The 20486-nt window shown below is 32.4% G+C and overlaps 2 protein-coding genes across 5 annotated transcripts in view; one reads left to right on the top strand and one right to left on the bottom strand.

Annotated features, from left to right (window-relative positions):
• LOC138933819 (neuropeptide Y-like) overlaps positions 1 to 11266 on the top strand; it is a 90540-nt gene extending 79274 nt beyond the window's left edge. For 3 of the 4 annotated variants that reach the window (XM_070296838.1, XM_070296837.1, XM_070296839.1), the window contains 3 exons: positions 2652 to 3015; positions 10024 to 10251; positions 10595 to 11266. In XM_070296838.1, coding sequence (XP_070152939.1) covers positions 10058 to 10251; positions 10595 to 10814 — 414 coding nt within the window. In that variant the 5' untranslated portion in view covers positions 2652 to 3015; positions 10024 to 10057 and the 3' untranslated portion in view covers positions 10815 to 11266. The remainder of the gene's footprint in view (positions 1 to 2651; positions 3016 to 10023; positions 10252 to 10594) is intronic. The other variant, XM_070296840.1, reaches the window with a different exon arrangement.
• A 924-nt stretch (positions 11267 to 12190) lies between these two features.
• LOC138934116 (uncharacterized) lies at positions 12191 to 16975 on the bottom strand (the record flags this gene model as incomplete). The annotated part of the gene is made up of 2 exons (XM_070297553.1): positions 12191 to 15564; positions 15775 to 16975. Coding segments are annotated over 2 exons (4575 nt in total), but the record flags the coding sequence as incomplete, so codon positions are not given.
• Between the last annotated feature and the right edge of the window lie 3511 nt (positions 16976 to 20486).

Here is a 20486-nt window from a genome sequence, read left to right as displayed (position 1 = left end):
TGACAATGAACCAAGTTATTTTTTCTCTGTTTTAAAGCTGAAAGAGTTATTTTACCCTAATAAATATGCTGTCGCATATTTGTAAGCTGCTACTGTGAATAATGGCAAGATCATCGTTCTTAAAATTGCCTTCTTTGAATTATTTCGTTATTGTTAATGCATTTATGTATATATATATTTTTCTCTCTGTCTTCTCTTGCAAATCTCCTCTGTACTTAAAAAAAAACAGATATGTATATATAAATTAATTTCAAACTGTCTCTATAAAACACGATTTAAATTAATTTGCAATTTTTATAAAGCTGATTTTATCCAATTAACTGGTTTTGTCAGTTTCAGATAAATGTTGACAAATATTGATCTTATCAATCTCTATTATTCCTAAAAGAGCTAATTGCACGATGATCCGTTCGTAATGTCTACATTTTTTAGATTCAATCCCGTTATATATATTTAATGGCAAAAAGTAATAACTTTTGATATAATTTTCTTTATTCAATGTATATGATGGACAAAAGATAATTTCTCTCTAAACAGATTATATATAACTTGGAAATTTAAACGCAAAAAAAAAAAAGAAATCAAAATAATCAATATTGGCAAAGATACGGATTTAACGCGAATTAAAATGGATGACGATGGATCCTCGCGCCACAGGATGTCCTCTTATTAACAATATTTCTATTCGTCTCGTCATCGTTCAGCCAAGTTCTTATTGGCTGTATTTGTCGGTATGTCCGTCACGATCTATCTGCCCACGCATGAGGGATTATGTTTCTTTATAGTTGCTTTCTTTCTTTCTCGTTATCGTTCCTGTCATTCCTATCTACCAGATTTCGCGACGCGTGTAAGCCTCACGTCGTTATCGCCATTCAAAAATTACTGAACCAAAGGATACTTAACGTTTTGGCGATCGCGTGATTGGTGCTTGTACCGCGTGCCGGATATGTTTCTATTAAACTTTTCCAAAGTGGATCTACTCGACCTACATTGTAACTGTTTGTCCTGGAGGTGCAAACCGGCGAATGGATCGTACGAGTCGAATTTTAATATAAAGGTTATTTCATTATCAGATTGCTTGGCGAGAAAATTTGAATAATAGGATTACAATCAAAGCTGTTGCTATATGTATATATTACCCATACAGCACCGTAAGATTGCAATAACATTGCAGCAACATTTTTCTGCAAGATTGCAACATTGCAGAAACATTACGAAATGTTGCTGCAACGTTGTTATGATATTGCAGCAACAGTAAAATGTCCGCCTACAGAAATATTGCAATATAATATTGCAGCAACATAGCAATATAATATATATGCAATAATGCTTTATGTATATTTATCGACATAATATCTTTAACATATGAAAAAAAATAATAAGAAATTAGGCATATAAGAATCAGGATTTAGTGTGTATATAGATTTTCTGTACTATAATAATAACGAAATTATAAATTGCAAATTTTTTGATACACATTCGACTTCCTTCAGTGACAAAGAATATTTAAGAGAAATAAGAAAAAACTCAATTCGCAATTTTGTAAATTCACAATCTCTGTATCCGAAATATTCAGATATGCAAAAAGATTGTGGTGGATTTACGCATACAAGTTTTTTCACATCTCTCTTTTGTCTTCATATAATCTCAAAATTTATTTATTAAAATCTGAAGTATCTTTTGCATATTAGAAAATTATTATCAAATTTTTGATTTTATATAAGAATGGAAACTATTAAAAAAATTCTTAGTCCAATATCTGAGTCCCCTGTGTTGGGGTTATATCATACAATTTAAGCTAATAAAAATAGTTATTATATCTCTAATCTTATTAGTCGCTCTTTGTAAACTAGATAGCGCAATATGCGCCGCATAGCGGTAAACGAATGAATTAGCGATTATCGAATACTTTCTTTGGAATATTTTTGGAATGTCGCTGTAACATTACTAAAGTTATATTGTAAAATAATGTCTTTGTAATATTTCTGCAACATTAAACTACAATATGCAATATTGCAATATTGCAGCAATGTTGTTGCAAGCTTTAGTGCTGTATGGGTACCGTAATACAGTATCTTCTCGGTTGACAACAAGTCGCGCGCGTATAATTAAAAACAAGTTCTTAAATTTTCTTACACTATTAAAATAATGTATTTAATACATGATTACATACATACATAGATTGTTCATGATATTATAGTTCTCGCGACAGATGAGTAATCTTGTTATGTAAGAAATTTTCCGTCGTGTGTATCTAATCTCTTGATTTATTGTAATAACATTTGATTTTGATCAGCTCGTTATAAAAGCATCGTTCGTTTCATCTTTTACCATTCGTCGAGAATTACCGGTTTCCGAAATTTCTGTATTCAGAGACATAAATAAATGAATATCCAGTTGCAAAAAAATAATAATTAAATATACATTTTTGGAGTATACGACTGTTGCATTTTTAAAAAGACAGCATGAGAAAAAAGATTGTACATATATATATATATATATATTTTGCAATAAATGATTAAAATTAAGAATTAATTAGAGTTTGCATTATTTTGTGATCGATCTGATATGGAGGTGGATAATATTTCTGGTAAAAATGGTATAGTAAAATAATCTTTTTATATCGAGTTAAGCGATCGCATTTTACCTAGAAAAGCGCGATCGTACGAGTGCGAGGGATCTATGAAAGGAAGATCCACGTAAGGAGCCGCGAGTAGGAGGACGATTGGTGGGGTTGAACCTCGAGGATTGGCTACGGGTTGCAGCCGGGGGATGCCTTCGCAAGTAGGTATATATACTCCTGTCGGGGCGGCTCAGCGGCCGATCCGAACTACTGAAACGTTTGCCAGTACATCAGAAAGATACATCAGGGTGCCGAATAAGTCAAGAGAAACTTGCTAGGTGCCAGTGAGACGGATTCAGGATTTCCCTCAAGTGTGAGCTGATATTTGTCTTCAATCGCGATTTATTAGCTAATCGATTAGCCAATCGTCACGGAAATTTGTTTGTCGTTTGGTGAGTATATGCGGGGAGTCAGTGACTTAATATAAATTCGCAATAATTAAGATGTATAATATGTTTCTATTATTGATTTGAAAGAGCATTTATAAAGAATTTTAATAAATTAATTTCGAAAATTTGCGATTGTTAATTGCTTGTAATTACTTTCTTAATTGTTTATATAGTGATAATATTAAATACAATTTTGTTTTAACGAATTTTGTATATTGCAAAAAAAAAAAATTGAATTAAATTACATATTAAATAAAACAAAAAATAATTATTTAATATTCAAATTATTAGGCTTTTTTTATCTCGGAAGAACAAATTATAGCAGACTCTATGCAGTTTCTTAATACGATTAATTTATAGATATATTTTATTATTTTTTAAAAAGCAGTTACAAAAATGTATACATAATCGAATAGTATGCATCCTACTTGAATCAGGCAAAATTTAAAATAAATGCATAGCTAATTAACACTGATAAATATTATCTTATCAAGAAATACATGTAAATTTGTTTTTATTTAATACTTTCTTATATATTTAGCATTTAACATTAACATTATATTTAGCATGATTAATTGTTTCGATATTACGTATTTCTATAATACGCGTAATAAGAGATTTTTATCGCGCGAAATTGCTTGCTACTAGTAATGTTTTTAGAAAGCAACTTCTATGTGATCTGATAAATACAAATTTTTACATATAATAAAATAGCATGTATTGCGGGTATACATATATACTGAAATTATTAACCGACAAATCTTCGCAGACAATCGACTTTATTACAAAAGAATGTTCCAATTATAAGAATTTTGTCACAAATAGTGCCGTGAGCAAAAACATGTTTTATCGAAGGAGGTAATCGGTCAATGTGTAATGAGCGTGTCATCGCCACGGAAGAACGCGCCTGAAAATCGAATCCCGTGATTGATTCGATAACTTCGTTATCGTTGTAATCGGTCATATAATCTCTGTGCTTGCTTTACGCACTCGTTTTGTCCTTACCTTGCGTGTATAATCGCATGTATTCGCGATGCGACACAATGAAGTTTATTATATTTAGCGAAATGGCCTCGCGACCCCTCTTGTCATTTTGTGTTTCGTACGTGGCGCGCTTATCTCTTAACGAATTTATTCCGACGCCTGTATGACGCTATATTGAGTCGATTCCATAAGCAAATTATAATAATTAATATCGTGTTTAATCCCTCGTCATTAACAGCTTGAAGAATTCCATTTTTATTTTGGCAGCTTATAATTAAAGTTACGACAAAATATTTCGGACACAGAGGAGAAGGGATTTATTAGGTGTACAACTTTGCTTCCGCCGTTTTTTTTCCGAAATTCGAGGCTTTATTGTAAAAAACTGGTTATACATTTATGATTCAAAGTATTGTCCATCGCTGGCCACTACTTTCTCCCATCTTTTGACTTTGACTCGAGTCTTCATTAAGCAATGCCTCCAATTCTGCATCTTTGAAAACCTTCTCTCTTCCACCGCTATGCCGGTCTTCGACGTGAAAATCACCGTTCTTGAAGCGTTGAAACCACTCACGACACGTTCTTTCACTAATAGCGGCTTCACCATAAGTATTTGAGAGCATTCGATGAGCCTCAGCCGCAGATTTCTTCATATTGAAGCAGAAAATTAAAACCTCCCGCGAATGACGAGAATTTGGCTCGTAAACTGACATTTTCAATCGAGAATAACTTTATGATGCAGACACAAATCGACTAATGTTTCTATGGGGTTATGTTGTCAGATGCCCAAGTTTATCGCATGACGTCTATGATCTATTTATTTCGACCACTACTTACCGCTAAAGCCATCTATAGGAAAACGGCGGAAGCAAAGTTGTACACCTAATATATAGGGAAATGAAAAAATTCTTTAATGTTTTGTGTAATACATTCTCGAGGATTATATAAGAAAACATGAAGAATACAATATATTTTACAATGGCATTTTATAATTTTTTTTTTTTTTTTTCCTAAAATATCAATTCTTCATCTTTAAAGTATTACGATATTTGAAGTCTATTTTTTGAAAGGAATTTCATTATTTTAATCAAACTATCTGAATTTCAAAATATATCTATATTTTCACATGTTCGTTAAAATAGCAGAGATTTTATTCCACAATGTTATATTTTAAATATGAAAATATATTCCGTGGGAGAATTATTATTTAATATAGAATTTCGTCTATTCTTTAAAAAAGAGATATTTCTCCGTCGTATCTTACTCGACGCTTCGCAAAATAATAATGTGAATTCTTTTAGCTTCTCAGCTGCTATAAGGCGAGAAGATGGCCGATTCGGCATGCTCCTCCGCTCTTATGAAAAACGTCACGCGCGCTATGAACTCGATCGTCTCTTTAGATGCCCGTAAAGGTCACATAATTAATTTCAATCCGAGTATCGGACGTGAGATCGCACTATCAGCAGATAGCCTCTATGGTTTATCACGTTCATGAGTTTCCAGGAAATCGTTTATTATTTGGCGAAATATCCGATAAACGAGTCGTACACGTACAGATTTAGCGAGACCGATATAGCATGAGAAGAGAATATTATCACAGAATAATCATGAAATCTTAATAATTTTTTTAATTTCATGTTGTTTTTGACGTTTAAAAGTTTACTTATTATTAGTCCTTTTTCATCTCGCACTATCGTATGGATATGTCGAACTTAATTTCCGCCGAGATAATTATATACGCCGCGTACACACATCTAAAACATGTTCGACATTCATTCATAATATATCTTTGGAAAGTTCAGGATTGAAATTGAATGAATAATAGCTATAATCACAGTCATCAATAATATCGTGGCATTTTCTATAAAAGCGCAAATTTTCGATGCATCATCATGCTGCTTTGCGTTAATCTGCCGCTATCTAAACATCATATTATAATGGCCTTCAGCGAGTAATAAAATTTAATACGATACATCGATTAATTATACATTAACTGAATAATAATTTCGCATTTTTTAAATCTGTGCGATCGTTATTCTATCGAAAGGTATTGGGATCGAAATATCTTATATAAATGTATCAAAGAGAAATTTATAAGGAGAGAAATCATTAAGATAAAATATTTTTATGAAATTATATAAGATCATAATATTTAGTAATTGTAGTTGTAACTTTGAAGTTTTTCGCGCCATGCATTACATCAAAATTACTTTGTACAATTCAGAGTAAGAGACGTAATTCTAGATATAGTTTGTGCGATACAGTTCGCGAGTTTCGTACATTTCTGATGCAGCTAACAATGAATATAACGTACCCGCCACGTTTCCGAGATACTACGTCTGGATCATTATCGTATTTGGCAACGTAATATTTCGCTTCGCCATTCTTACTACAATCGCAATTCGTAAGATTTCGCATAATACAATCTGCGAGATCCCACGACGGAAAGCGAGTCTTCATAATCGTAACGTCGACGGTGGCAGTAACGATACGCATGGCTGACAAGACGGTAGGACGGAGCTGTATTCACTCACTCCGTATAACTGATGATGTAGTCTTACGGTTGTAACAATGTCGACAAACAATAACGGATATTTTCATTCAATTGCACGTGCCGGCCGACTAACCATTAAGTGAAAATTGTTATCAGTGCCTTCAACGCTTGCGATCTCTGTCGAGTACGTTTCATTTCGGCACGTTTCTGCTTCATCGACTTTGCTTTATCTGCACATTACTGCTGCTATGTATATAATAAAAATTTTCCTTTCTTCACACACGCATACACTTTTATATTTTTAATTATGTCATTTTTATTAATTAATGAAATTTTTAAAGAGAAAAAAAAAATGACGTATCTTTGAACAAATCTCTAAATGTAAAGAGAAATAATATTATAATAATAATTACTAATAATTATTATATTTCTGCAACAAAACATTTTTTTATTAGAGCGGTTATAACAATTCAAGGAACCATTAAAGAAACATAAAAAAAAAAAAAAACCCACAACAAATTATATCTGCAATTTTCATTTAATCTATTACGTTATTTGATCACGCAGAGAATTAAAAAAAAATTTTTAAACTGTCGACTTATCTGCTTGTGAATCAGTCCCAAATATACGATCAGAAGAATTATTGATTCTTTTAAATGCGAACGTATCAAAAACGAGTGTGACAACTTTGAAATTATCGTCAGCTTAAAATTATCGCAAAATTTAATATTTTCAATTATTAGATAAACTATATATGTTCATATAAATTTATATTTGATCGAATATTTTGATTAATTTGATCCCCCTTGTTTTATCGTCAGATTGAGTTGCGTATTGAAAGATCAGTGAACGTTCAACGGACTATTTAAGTATTTGTAATTATCTATTGCGTACTCTATTTTGAGACATTTTATGAATGAAAATGCCTGTATAAATACAAGTCAGCAGAGATGTTAAACATCGGTATATCTTATACTTAATATCATAATAAAAATTCTTTGCTTCTATAGGTGCCGCAATTTATAATATCTCGCGCTTTTTCCGCGCGTCGATTCAATAGAATTTATCGCTCTGTATTTAAAGGATGTGAAAATATGTGAAATGGAATTATATTGGTGCTATTTATGTTCCCGTGTAATAAAATTACGAATTCTTGCAATTCTTTAAAAAATCGAGCATGTGATTGTCGTCTCACGATTTAGTTCAAAGTTCACCGAGATATCTCTAAAAGTACGTGGCTGCGTTTTCAAAAGTGAAGTCTTACGTTTGAGATCGATAACGTATTCCAATTTCACAGAGCACTTAAGAGATACGTTGAAATTTAAGAACGTGCAGTGCAACAAGAAACTTAGAAAAAAATATCCGTTTATCTCTTATATCCCGATATTCAATTTCAAAGCATTCACGATGCAACTTATTCAATACATTTTTTCGTAAAATAAAAAATATCAAGAGACACGTGTCATACGTAATATTTATAGCAAAGGCAGATCGTATATCTATATATATATATATATATATATCTCGTAGATCCATCTAATAGATAATGATTGACCTATTGAACCTACAGTTCTTAAATTAGTTTCGTATCTCATATTTATTGAGGCATTAATGCTCGATCATGTCACGTGGCATGGAAAAATTTTGGCGTACTTTCGAAGGTGGAATATTAAATACAAACTAATATGACTTCGATTCGTCGATCGAGTATACCCTGATATTTGATTTCAAACGATTTCGTATCCTACACGGAGTCCGTCCATTATCGATAAAGTTGTCCGTTACGCAACAGGTAAATCTACTTCACGGTTTTGCTTTCATTCGCGAATTCCATTCTGCTCCGCATTTCGACTGTAAAACTTCTTTGCTGCGATATTTCTGCTCGCCTATTGTTTCTTTAATCTCATTAATTGGTTAATTTTACATATCTAACCGGAATTCTATATTACGTATAAATATTGATTTTTAATACTCTTTATTAAATTTCTCTTCTTAAGTTTATTTTTCCTCAACAAAACTATATTAGATTAGCGGTATGAATAATGGAAAAATGAAATTTATTATGGAATGATCGCAATTCCATTCTCATAATAAAATCTTCCATCGGATATATGCATTTGATTTATTGATATTTTGATTTTTCATCCGCAACAAGTAGGATTAAATAAGATAAATATACTAGAAATATAAATTCCACAAATTATTTTGATGATTTATTAGAATTAAAAACAAAGTGTTAAGTTTAATAGTAAAATTCATCTGATATATTTCGGACAATTTCATGTCTTCTTCGCGAACCAAAGCATGATTTTTATATCAAGAAATCAATTAAAACTTTTCGTTCTTATCTAATATACTGGGTGGCCCATTTTAATCCATCCAGTCGAATATCTCAAAAACCAAGTCACCATCTTATGGCTCCCTTGAAGCCAAACAACTTTTGTTTGAAACATTTTTCTCTTCCGGACTTGGTTTTTGAGATATTCGACTGGATGGATTAAAATGGGCCACCCAGTATATAGTAGAAATATAAAATGTGGAAATTTTTTTTTTTAAATTAATAACATCGATTGATTATTCTCAATAATCTTTGATGTATGCACCAATATTTATTTGAAATTAAATAGCTTTATAAAATGATGAAATTAAATAACAATTCGTTGTGCTCCTATGTAATTGTGTATGTACAATTGCCATAACAGTTTATTGCATCCGCCGGATTTCGTACACGTTATTTAATTCTGAGTGTCTTTTAATCCTACACATTTTACCATAATCACTGGAATTTACGACATAATTTAATATTCCGAGAATGTGATGTTATGTACCTGCGATTTGATTAAAATATCTGATTCTGTAACATGTTTTTCTCAGCAGTAAATTTTTCAAAGATTTTTTAGAATTTTCGAATTTTGAAGATTTTCTCTCAAATTAAAGGTGAGAAAAATGCGGAAACTCGAGATGCAGTATATAAATAGAATATACAGTATTAGTAACGGCCAATTTTATCTACGTTTATAGTACAGAAACGACTAAATTTAGCTTCAGTGATTCCCCTGAACGGAATAAATGAAGAGTTACGTTAGGAACGTAACTTTCTTTTCATTTAGAGCACAACGACCGCTCAGTATGGCATTCTTTAGGAACAAAGCATTTCTCAACAACAATTTCTCGAAGAATTCTGCGGCTTTTTCGAGAGATGTCGAAGATGCGCATCAGTTTTTGCACCCTAATTATCTTTCGCGCTCAACCACCCCCGCTGCGTTCTTCTTTCGGAAGTGTTTATATTTGAAAGCGAGTGGGAAGCGATACTTGATCATTGTCAGATGAAAGTTTTACTACTTTTGGAAACGTATTAAGAAACTTTGGATCGTATTCCTTTGATGCGCATCAAGGAAAGTTTTGTCGCGAAAAGGAAAATGTTGCGTGTTCTTCCCGCGAGTTGATCGCACGCGTGTGAAGTTTAAAGCCGTACATATTGTTTCTCTCTCTCTCCGTTTCTTTATATATGCATAAGCTTCGTCGTCTCGTTGCAGCAACCGAGACTACTAATATTTCAAGCCGTTCAAAATGCGGACATGGATGAGCCTTGCTCATTTCTCGTGTTGCTTACTATTGGCCATCGTTGTGGGAACCTCAATTATCCACGCTGAACCGAAATCTATGACGAGACTGACCAGACCAAAGGAGATTGCCAATTCAGAGGATTTGAAAAAATATGTCAATCTTGTTAGAGATTATTATCTGTCGCTCGCAAAAGCGAGGTAACGATTACATTCGCAAGCATTATGGGATATTATTTTCGTAATATATAATCCAATAAATAATAGTATTGCTTAAAGTTAGTTACTAATTGTAAGTTAATGTAGGATATATCTTAAATAAAACATGGTTTACCTGAGTATCTTATCTGAGATTAAATCAAAGTTTAAGTTTTTATAGAATAATTAATAGATAATAATTGCACAGAATTATAATAAAAAAATCTACATATCAGATCTCAATATAAAGCATCAAATAGCAAAAAACAATATAAAATTAATTCAATATAATGTAAAATATAATTAATTGCAATATATTAAGATTAAAAGTATTATCAATGCGTAGATTTGGCAAACGGAGTGACATAGCACCAATGTCGACGGAGTTAAGAAATTGGGAAATTCTTAGAATGATCCAGGATGCGCGGCGGCAGCAGAAGATCAGGCAGAATAAAGAACAGGTTCTGTTCCATGACTTTCGGAACATCGACAAGCATACATCGCGCGTCGCTACACGACCCGGCTCTTTTTCGGACATGATTGACAATTACGACGATGTACAATAAATGACCTCGTGTCATCCTCTCTTTCTCTCCTAATCTCCCTAATTTCTCCTCTCGATACTGAAATATATCAAAGTTCTTCACCGTCCCGAGTTTACGAATGATCGTAACATCTATCGATGTTAAATTAACTTCTCGCTTTTTTCTCTTCGCCGCGATTTAGTTTTGTGTTATGAATATCTCGTCGAAGATAATAGTTGCGATGCAGTGCCTGAAGATGATAGAGAGCGTGTGAGGATGCTGAATGAGTAATCTTTTGTCAAGAAAACATTCAAATCGGAATCCGATTAATGACGCTTGAGATAAGTCGAATTCTACGAATTATGTGATACGAATCTAGGTAGCAAGATTGTAATCCCATTTAATCTTATATGTACAAATTTCTTTGTTAATAATATTTAACAAGCATAATAAAGCTGAACTGACGAATAAATGAGGAATAACTGCCATCCGTTTATTAGTGAACTTTATTTCGATAAAACCGTGTGGAAACATATCGGTTGATACATATTGATTCTGTTAAAACCATTTGTATTTAAATTTTTAATTAAATAAAATTACTGTTAATATATAATATTGGAGAAAATATTAATATTAATTTGAGAGTCATATTTATATATTAGATATATATTTAACATTCTATCATAAAATATTTTTAAAAATATCAGATATTCTTTCTTTTTTCGAGTAGACTTTGTTAAAATTTTGAAGCTTAATTTTATAAAGATATTTGACATCAGAAAGAAATTAAAGTTTAAATTAAAAAAGATTATTAGCAATTACTTTTGAATTTCTGTTAGATGGTTAAGTACTGTTAGTATAATGCTAAATTAATATAACTAATAATATAATTAATAATCCATTATATATATAATCGATAATCAATTATAAAGAAAAATATATTATTATAAAGATAAATATAATAACAAAATTATTGCAGCAATTTATGGTGATTCACAGATTTATTACAACATACAAAGTTAATTAAAAAATAAATTTTAGTCTATAAATTACAATAAGGCGGAGAGTTCATCGTGGAATATAATGAACTGACTTCTATAAATAAATAACTATCGGTGAACAATAATTGCTTTTCATAAATATGTATTATATATTGTGTGTGTATATCAGATTTTATTTGAATTAAATTTAAAAAATTAAAATAAATTCAAAATTTGAATTATAAATCACGTTACAAGATTATATGTGGATAAATAAATGCAATATCAATTTTTAAAATCTCGAATATTTAAAGAAATTGACCAAAACTAATTAGTTCAAATCAAAACCTACGTTATTCGTTCATTAAAATGCTTTTTACTTAGAAATTTCATCTAAATATTCTTCTCGATCGTTTTATCAATCGTACAAACATGATTTTAATTAAATGAACGTAAGGCGCAAATAGCGTCTCTCTTATTCTTACAGACTTTATCTTTGGAATCGAAATAAAGAGGTTCAGGACAATATTGAACCCATGCAATACCACCGCTGCACATGCAGAATTTTTTGCAATTTTCGTTAGGAAGTAACACTGCAAATGGAGGATCCTCTTCAGGACATATACCAATACAAGTAGCTGGATCGAGATCGGCGTTGATGCGTACTTTAGACCAAAAATTGTCGTGTATTTCTTGTTCGTCGTTATTCTTATTGTGCAGAGATTGCATTGAATTCTCGTCATCGACTATTCTATGAAGCATAAATGCGTGATCTTGATTGAATAACCGTTCCGCGCAAACAGCGTCTCTCTTATTCTTGCAGACTTTATCTTTGGAATCGAAATAAAGAGGTTCAGGACAATATTGAACCCATGCAATACCACCGCTGCACATGCAGAATTTCTTGCAATTTTCGTTAGGAAGTAACACTGCAAATGGAGGATCCTCTTCAGGACATATACCAATACAAGTAGCTGGATCGAGATCGGCGTTGATGCGTATTTTAGACCAAGAATTGTCGTGTATTTCTTGTTCGTCGTTATTTTTATTGTGCAGAGATTGCATTGAATTCTCGTCATCGACTATTCTATGAAGCATAAATGCGTGATCTTGATTGAATAACCGTTCCGCGCAAACAGCGTCTCTCTTATTCTTGCAGACTTTATCTTTGGAATCGAAATAAAGAGGTTCAGGACAAGATTGAACCCATGCTATACCACCGCTGCACATGCAGAACTTTTTGCAATCTTCGTTAGGAAGTAACACTGCACATGGAGGATCCTCATCAGGACATGTACCAATGCAAGTAGCTGGATCAAGATTGTAAATGCGTACTTTAGACAAAGAATTATCATGTATCTCTTGTTTATCATTAATTTTATCATTTAGAGGTTGCATTGAATTCTCTTCATTGACTATTCTATGAAGCATAAATGCGTGATCTTGATTGAATAACCGTTTCGCGCAAACAGCGTCTCTTTTATTCTTGCAGACTTTATCTTTGGAATCGAAATAAAGAGGTTCAGGACAAGATTGAACCCATGCGATACCACCGCTGCACATGCAGAACTTCTTGCAATCTTCGTTAGGAAGTAACACTGCAAATGCAGGATCCTCATCAGGACATGTACCAATGCAAGTAGCTGGATCGAGATTGTAAATACGTATTTTAGACAAAGAATTATCATGTATCTCTCGTTTATCATTAATTTTATCGTTTAGAAGTTTCATCGAATTCTTGTCATCGATCATTTCATTAAAAATTGAAACTTTATCTTGATTAGATGAAAGTACGACGCAAACAGCATCTCTTTTATATTTACAGACTTTATCTTTGGAATCAAAATAAAGAGGCTCGGGACAAGATTGAACCCATGCAATACCACTACTGCACATGCAGAATTTCTTGCAATCTTTGTTAGAAAGAATCACTGCAAATGAAGGGTCCGCATCAGGACAGGTACCGATACAGGTAGATGGATCGAGATTGTTAGTCGTTGTTTTATCAGTTTCTTCGGGCAACTTTGTAGTAGGAATAATGGACGTGGGAGTGGATTCTGGAAATGTGGCGCAACCGGCCTCAGCTGTATCTTTGCAAACCTGCTGAATGTTATCAAAATGCAGGCCATCCGGGCATTCAAAAAGAAAATTTCTTTCATTAACACATTCATAATAATGCGTGCATTTACATTTGTGAGGAAAACGTACTTTCTCTATAGAATTTAGAGGGCAAACGTTTAAAGTAGTTATCAATAAAGTATTATCAGAGAGATTGCAACTCTTATACGGATAATTGCACATTTGGAGGGTAACATTGAAGTGGAGTCCTGCCTTACAGTATTTTAGAATTTTTTTACCATTGGAGCATAAATAATACAAGGAGCAGTCGGTTTCGTGCCGAAATGCTCTGCCTTCTTGAGAGCATTTATTATCGCAATCACTAATTAAAATATCATACGTTGGAATTGGCCGGATGCAATTCACTTTCCAAGACCAATCGCAAACCTCTCGTATATAATCGAAATCCTTGGCGCTCGGACATATTTGCAGTATCTTTTCACCATTTATGCACTTGTAATAGAACTTACAAAACAAAGGATGAGCGATTTGTGCTTCCTCAGTCGATCCTGGAGGAGGACATGTTTTTCGTGGTTTTTCAGGAATGTTCTCTGTTGTAGTTGTTATAGGTGTTGTTGTGATAGGCGTTTCTGTTGTTGTCGTTTCTGCTGTTGTGGTTTCTGTTGTTGTGGTTTCTGTTGTTGTCGTTTCTGTTGTTGCCGTTACTGTTGTTGCCGTTACTGTTGTTGCCGTTTCTGTTGTTGCCGTTTCTGTTGTTGCCGTTTCTGTTGTTGCCGTTTCTGTTGTTGTCGTTTCTGTTGTTGTCGTTTCTGTTGTTGTCGTTTCTGTAGTTGTCGTTGGATTAGGTGTGGTTGCACAATTGGCTTCAGCTGGATTTTTGCAAATCTTCTGAATATAATCAAAATATAGACCATTTGGACAAATTCGAAGTGCTTGCCTTCCCTTAATGCATTCGTAATACCGATCGCAATTACATTCGTGGGGCAACAATATTTTTTCTGTAGTACAAGGACAAACATATGGGCATTTGGCGTTCTCTGGATGATTGCAAATGTTCCGACTGCGATCAAAATGTTGACCATTTGGACAAGTTCGAAGTGCGTGATCTCCTTTAACGCATTCGTAATACTGTTCGCAATTACATTCATGAGGCAACAGTACTTTTTCTGTGGAATCCGGAGGAGGACAATCCCCTAGAGTGATCGTCGTAAGGAACATAGCAGTTAAGTCGCAATCTGGTTTTGTCGGATAGTCGCACATCTGGAGGGTAACGTTGAAGTAAAGTCCCGCAATACAGTGTTTTAGAATTCTCTCACCATCAGAACATAGATAATACGACGAACAATCAATCTCATGTTGAAATGCTTTGCCCTCCGGATAGCATTTACTCTGACAGCTGCCCATTAGAATATCTATAGCTGTAATAGGCCGGACACAGTTCACTATTTCGGGCAAATCGCAAATCTCTCGCACATAATCGAAATGCATCCCGTTCGGGCATGTTTGATGTATCTTGTCACCATTCACGCATTCATAATATACGTTGCATAGACATCGATGAGCAATCCGCGCTACTTCGGTTGATGTTTTGGAAGGACATTTCGTGCGGGGTTTTTTGAAAGTTTTTTGTGTAGTTGTCATTGCCGTTGTAATCGTTGTCAAAGCTGCTGTTATAGTCATTGTTGGCAACGGAGGATTCAGCGGCGAAATTATCTGTATCGACAATGGCGAAGCTAATGATGTCGTTGTTGTATTCCATACAACATTGGGAATATAATTGCAATTTACATTTTCTGGATAATCGCATACACGAAGAATTGGATTAAAGAGTAAATTGCGATCGCATTTCTTTGGTTCAGGTTTTACTATACCGTTAAAGCATGTGTAATAATGATCACACATAATTTTATGGGGAATCATATGTATTCTATCATCAAATTCACAAGTCCACAAAGGCAACGTTCCCGATGTCGTATTTTTTATGATATTTGATGATGTCGAAGAACTTGCTGGCAGAGTCGATGATATCGAAGAATTGGATGATGAAGTCATTGTTATCGAAGAACTGGACGACGAAATCGGCGATGTCGAAGAACTTGATAGTAATGTCGTCGGAGAACTGGACGATGATGTCGGCGATACCGAAGAACTTGGTGATAAAGTTGGCGATGTCGAAGAACTTGGTGGTAAAGTCGGCCTCATCGGAGAACTTGATGATGAAGTCGTTGTGGTCGGAGAATTGGACGATAAAGTCGAAGAATTTGATGGTAATGTCGGCATCGTCGGAGAACTGGACGAAAAAGTCGGCAATATCGAAGAACTTGGTAATACAGTCGGCATCGTCCGAGAACTTGGTGATGAAGTCGCCGTCGTTGGAGAATTGGACGATGAAGTGATCGATATTGAAGAATTTGGTGGTAATATTGGCGTTGTCAGAGAACTAGACAATGAGGTCACTGTTGTCGGAGAAGTGGACGATGAAGTCCACGAGGTCGAAGAACTTGGTGGTAAAGTCGACGAAGTTGAAGAACTTGGTGATAAAGTCGACGTCGTCGGAGAACTGGACGATGACGTCGGCGATGTCGAGGAATTTGATGGTACAGTCGGCATCGTCGGAGAATTTGACGACAATGTCGGCGATGTCGAAGAATGTGATGGTAAAGTCGACGTCGTCGGAGAACTGGACGACGACGTCGACGATATCGAAGAATTTGGTTGTACAGTCGGCGTCATCGGAGAATTTGATGACGATATCGATGATGTCGAAAGACTTGGTGATGAAGTTGTCGTCGGAGAACTTGACGGTGAAATCGGCGGTATTAAAGAACTCGTCGGCGTCATCAGAGTTGATGTTGATTTAATTTGACAGCCTGCATTCCAGGGCCAATCGCATACCTGAAGTACGGGATTGAAGTGCAATCTGTTACCGTTTTTATCCATGAAAGGGCAATCTAGTGGTTCCCCCTTTGTTCCCATGTGGCAACTGTAGAATTTCGTACAGTCATTTTCATGGGGCAAGTAAACAATTTTATCCCGTGAGTTGTCATTTGTCGGACATTCTGTCGGAAAATCAATCACCGGTGATATGTTGAGTGCAATGCTCAACGTAGTCATATATAAAATGACCACTAAATATATATCTAAAATATAAGAATATATATGTAATATTAATTCAATATAAATATATAATAATATTGATTATCTATGACATTAATACAACAATTAAATAAATGATATTAATACAATAGATTAAATAGGTAGATTAAACTTAAAAAATAAAATTTAACTTTTTTGACAATTTATTTTAATATGATTGATGTTTCGATTTATCGTTAATAAATTAATTCAAACATTATCAAAAATAAAACTTTAGTATCTTTCATTTACGGATAAAATTTTAGGAGAATTTTTATCAATCGTAAATATTTTGATGTCAGGGTGGTGAAATGAATTGAAATCTGAAAATGCGATGTGTTGGCGAGATTTTATATGTATTAAAAAATTTAATATTATATATAGTATATATGTATATACACAAAAGTATCATTAATATTGTATAATCTAAGAATTGAACAAATTAAGCAATTTCAAGAAAAAACTTAATTATTGTAATATCTATTTAGATTAATATCTTATTTTTTAATTAATAATCTGATTTTTTTCTTTGATATCTCTTTATTTAATTTTGATAAGATTGTTAATTAGAAAGAGAGAGAGAGAGATAATATTTTATATATTTCATATAGAAAAGAAATTACAAAATTTAATACAATTAGAAAAAGTAACATATACTTAACATTTTATCATATAATAATAATTATACTAAAAAATATTATAATATATATAAAAGGAATAATTTATTATGAGAAAATGTTTACATTGATGTTAAAAATAATTATTTGAATAAGCACGCACAATTCTACAAATTATATAAATAATATGTTATTCGATGATATGCATGTTGCATAATTCTCTGTTTGTTACTTTTATATCTTGTTTAAATTTACGAACAATATTTTTTAATTTGATCATAAATGTATGCAATAACGATAATCTCTACGAGAAATAACTATTTATTAAAAATATTTTACGCCTACATATGTATATTTGCTATAATTATTTTATACTTCTCTTGTCGACATTTATGCACAATTAAACAAGAGATAAATTGCACTGCGCACAATCTTCTTTTTTTCGTGGGCATAAACAATCGCCCTACACATTTGCCATTCAACGATCAACTATCCAATATCTCGTTTGCCTCCACTTTATCACTCTATTAGAATTTCATAAATCGTGAGCCCTCACCTTTCATCGTGAATAATCCAGTCGCTAAAGTTAGGGACCAGAAACTATTCCTTCATTCACACTAAACTGCTAACTAATGAATTTGTCTCTACTCGAAATGATTTTTATAAGCGTACGGAGTGTTATCGCTTAACATGAGTGCGGCTTATCATATTTAACATTGGCAAAATTTTTCTTTTAAAAAAATCACTTAAGAGGATATTAAAGCAGATGCAAACATATTACATGTGTGTATTTGGATATTCTTAATATAGCGATCAGTAAACGAACGTTGAAATTTGCAAATTTAATTTTGCAGCAGTTCGCATCAGACTTATACAAGTGTTGAGTATATGATACTTTTATTTTAATTACGCAATTTGTAATTACTTAATATTAAATTATTGTATATTGTAATAGAAAATGTTAAAGAAAAAAATTATATGTAACAAAAAAATTACATAGAAATCTGCGGATTTTTATATAAATTGCAAAATCTATCTTCTAAAATCTAATTAAAAAATTAATTAAATTATTATACACATATACACGCGCACGGATTGTGTATGTGTAATCGCGTTGCTATTGTACAAAATACCGAACATATGTGTCTTTTAAAGATAGCAAGTTTCAAAAGCATTTTGCAAGAGAATCTCTTTCTATCTTCCTCTTATTTTCTCTTTTCTTCTCATATAATATTTACTTACATATTTATACATAGATAAAAAGCAATATTAAATATCATAATATTATTTATTAATATTTGATTTGGCAGCTTTGTGTGATTGGTCTTGTTCGAAAGATTTTTAGGTTGCTAACAGTTTCTGGTAGTTATCAATTCAATAATCCATTTACATAAATGTATGTGTGTAACAGTCGAAGACTTTATCTTACCGAAATACTCGTTTATCAGAATGTAATTGACAGCACAGTAATCTTGAAAAGTGATCGAAAAAATATATAAAAATTAAAATATTAAATATTTTTATTAAGATTTTAAAGAAAAATATTGAAGTTTTGAAATAGTATATAGATTAGTTTGCAATTTTGAAAAACGTTGATAACAAAAAAAATATATCTTTTAGAAAAATTCAAAATAGACGGTACTTTAGTAAAATTTTATTTTTAAAGAAGAAAAAGCGCTTATAGTCTTAAAAATGTATAACGTTGAAAATTGAAAGTTTAAATAATAATCCTTTGCATTTTTCATAAGAAAAAAAATTGTTCCAGGTCGAGAAAAGAATATTATCGAGATTAAAATTGTAATTAGTGAAGATGTAAAAAAATATTATTAAAGATATATTGGATTTTAAAAAAATTCTCTCTAATGTAATTAGATATATATATATATATATATATATATATATATATATATATATATATATCGTTGTTGTTTTTATCGACCTCGATCTATAACGCTTTGATAATATCGCATCGTTCGACCTAAAAATCTATATTTGAAAAATACAATGATTTGATTTAACTCCTCGATTTGATTATCGTTTGATAATAGGTCTGATTCACGTGAAATTATATAATCAAATGTAATACGCGGAGAATAAACAGGAATAAGTTTATCAAATTTAACGTTTCTCTAGCATCAATTTTATAAGCTAGGTTTTCTTTTACCGTAATTTAATGAGCAATTTAATAAAATCCTTTCTTTCCGACACAAAATTACTGTAATATTTAAGTATGTTTGTTTTTCACATTTTAAAAGAATTTACTGAAAATAATAGCTTTTTGTAAATTTATATAAATATTTCAGTGATGATACTCGCCCATACAGCACTGAAGCTTGCAACAACATTGCTGCAACATTGTAATATTGTATATTGCAGTTTAATGTTGCAGAAATATTGCAAAGACATTATTTTACAATATAACTTTAGCAATGTTACAGCAACATTCCGAAAATATTACAAAAAAAAGTATTCAATAATCGCTAGTTCATTCGTTTACTACTATGCGGCGCATGTTGCGCTATCTATTCCGCATTTAATTTTTAATCGTGATGATTATATAAAGTTTACAAAGAGCGGCTAGTAAGATTAAAAAGATATAATAACTATTTTTGTTAATTTAAGTCGTATGATATGACCCTAATACAGGGGCTCAGACATTGGACTAAGAATTCTTTTAATATAGTTTCCATTCTTATATAAAATCAAACATTTCGCAATGTTTCTGCAATATTGCAATCTTGCAGACAAATGTTGCTGCAATGTTATTGCAATCTTGCGGTGCTGTATGGGCGAATATCAAAAATACATTTTAATTGAAAAATAATGTTTTCTTAAAGCGACATTTAATATCGTATTATACGCACTACGCATTACATTATATTAAGCTAATCATGCTACTCATC

Source organism: Polyergus mexicanus, unplaced genomic scaffold (assembly GCF_030449975.1).
Source record: "Polyergus mexicanus isolate NDT 795.1 unplaced genomic scaffold, iyPolMexi1.0 SCAF_6, whole genome shotgun sequence".
NCBI classification, from domain to species: Eukaryota; Metazoa; Arthropoda; class Insecta; order Hymenoptera; family Formicidae; genus Polyergus; species Polyergus mexicanus.
The sequence above is the reverse complement of the archived record's forward strand: the minus strand, read 5'-3'. Positions and strand labels throughout refer to the sequence as shown.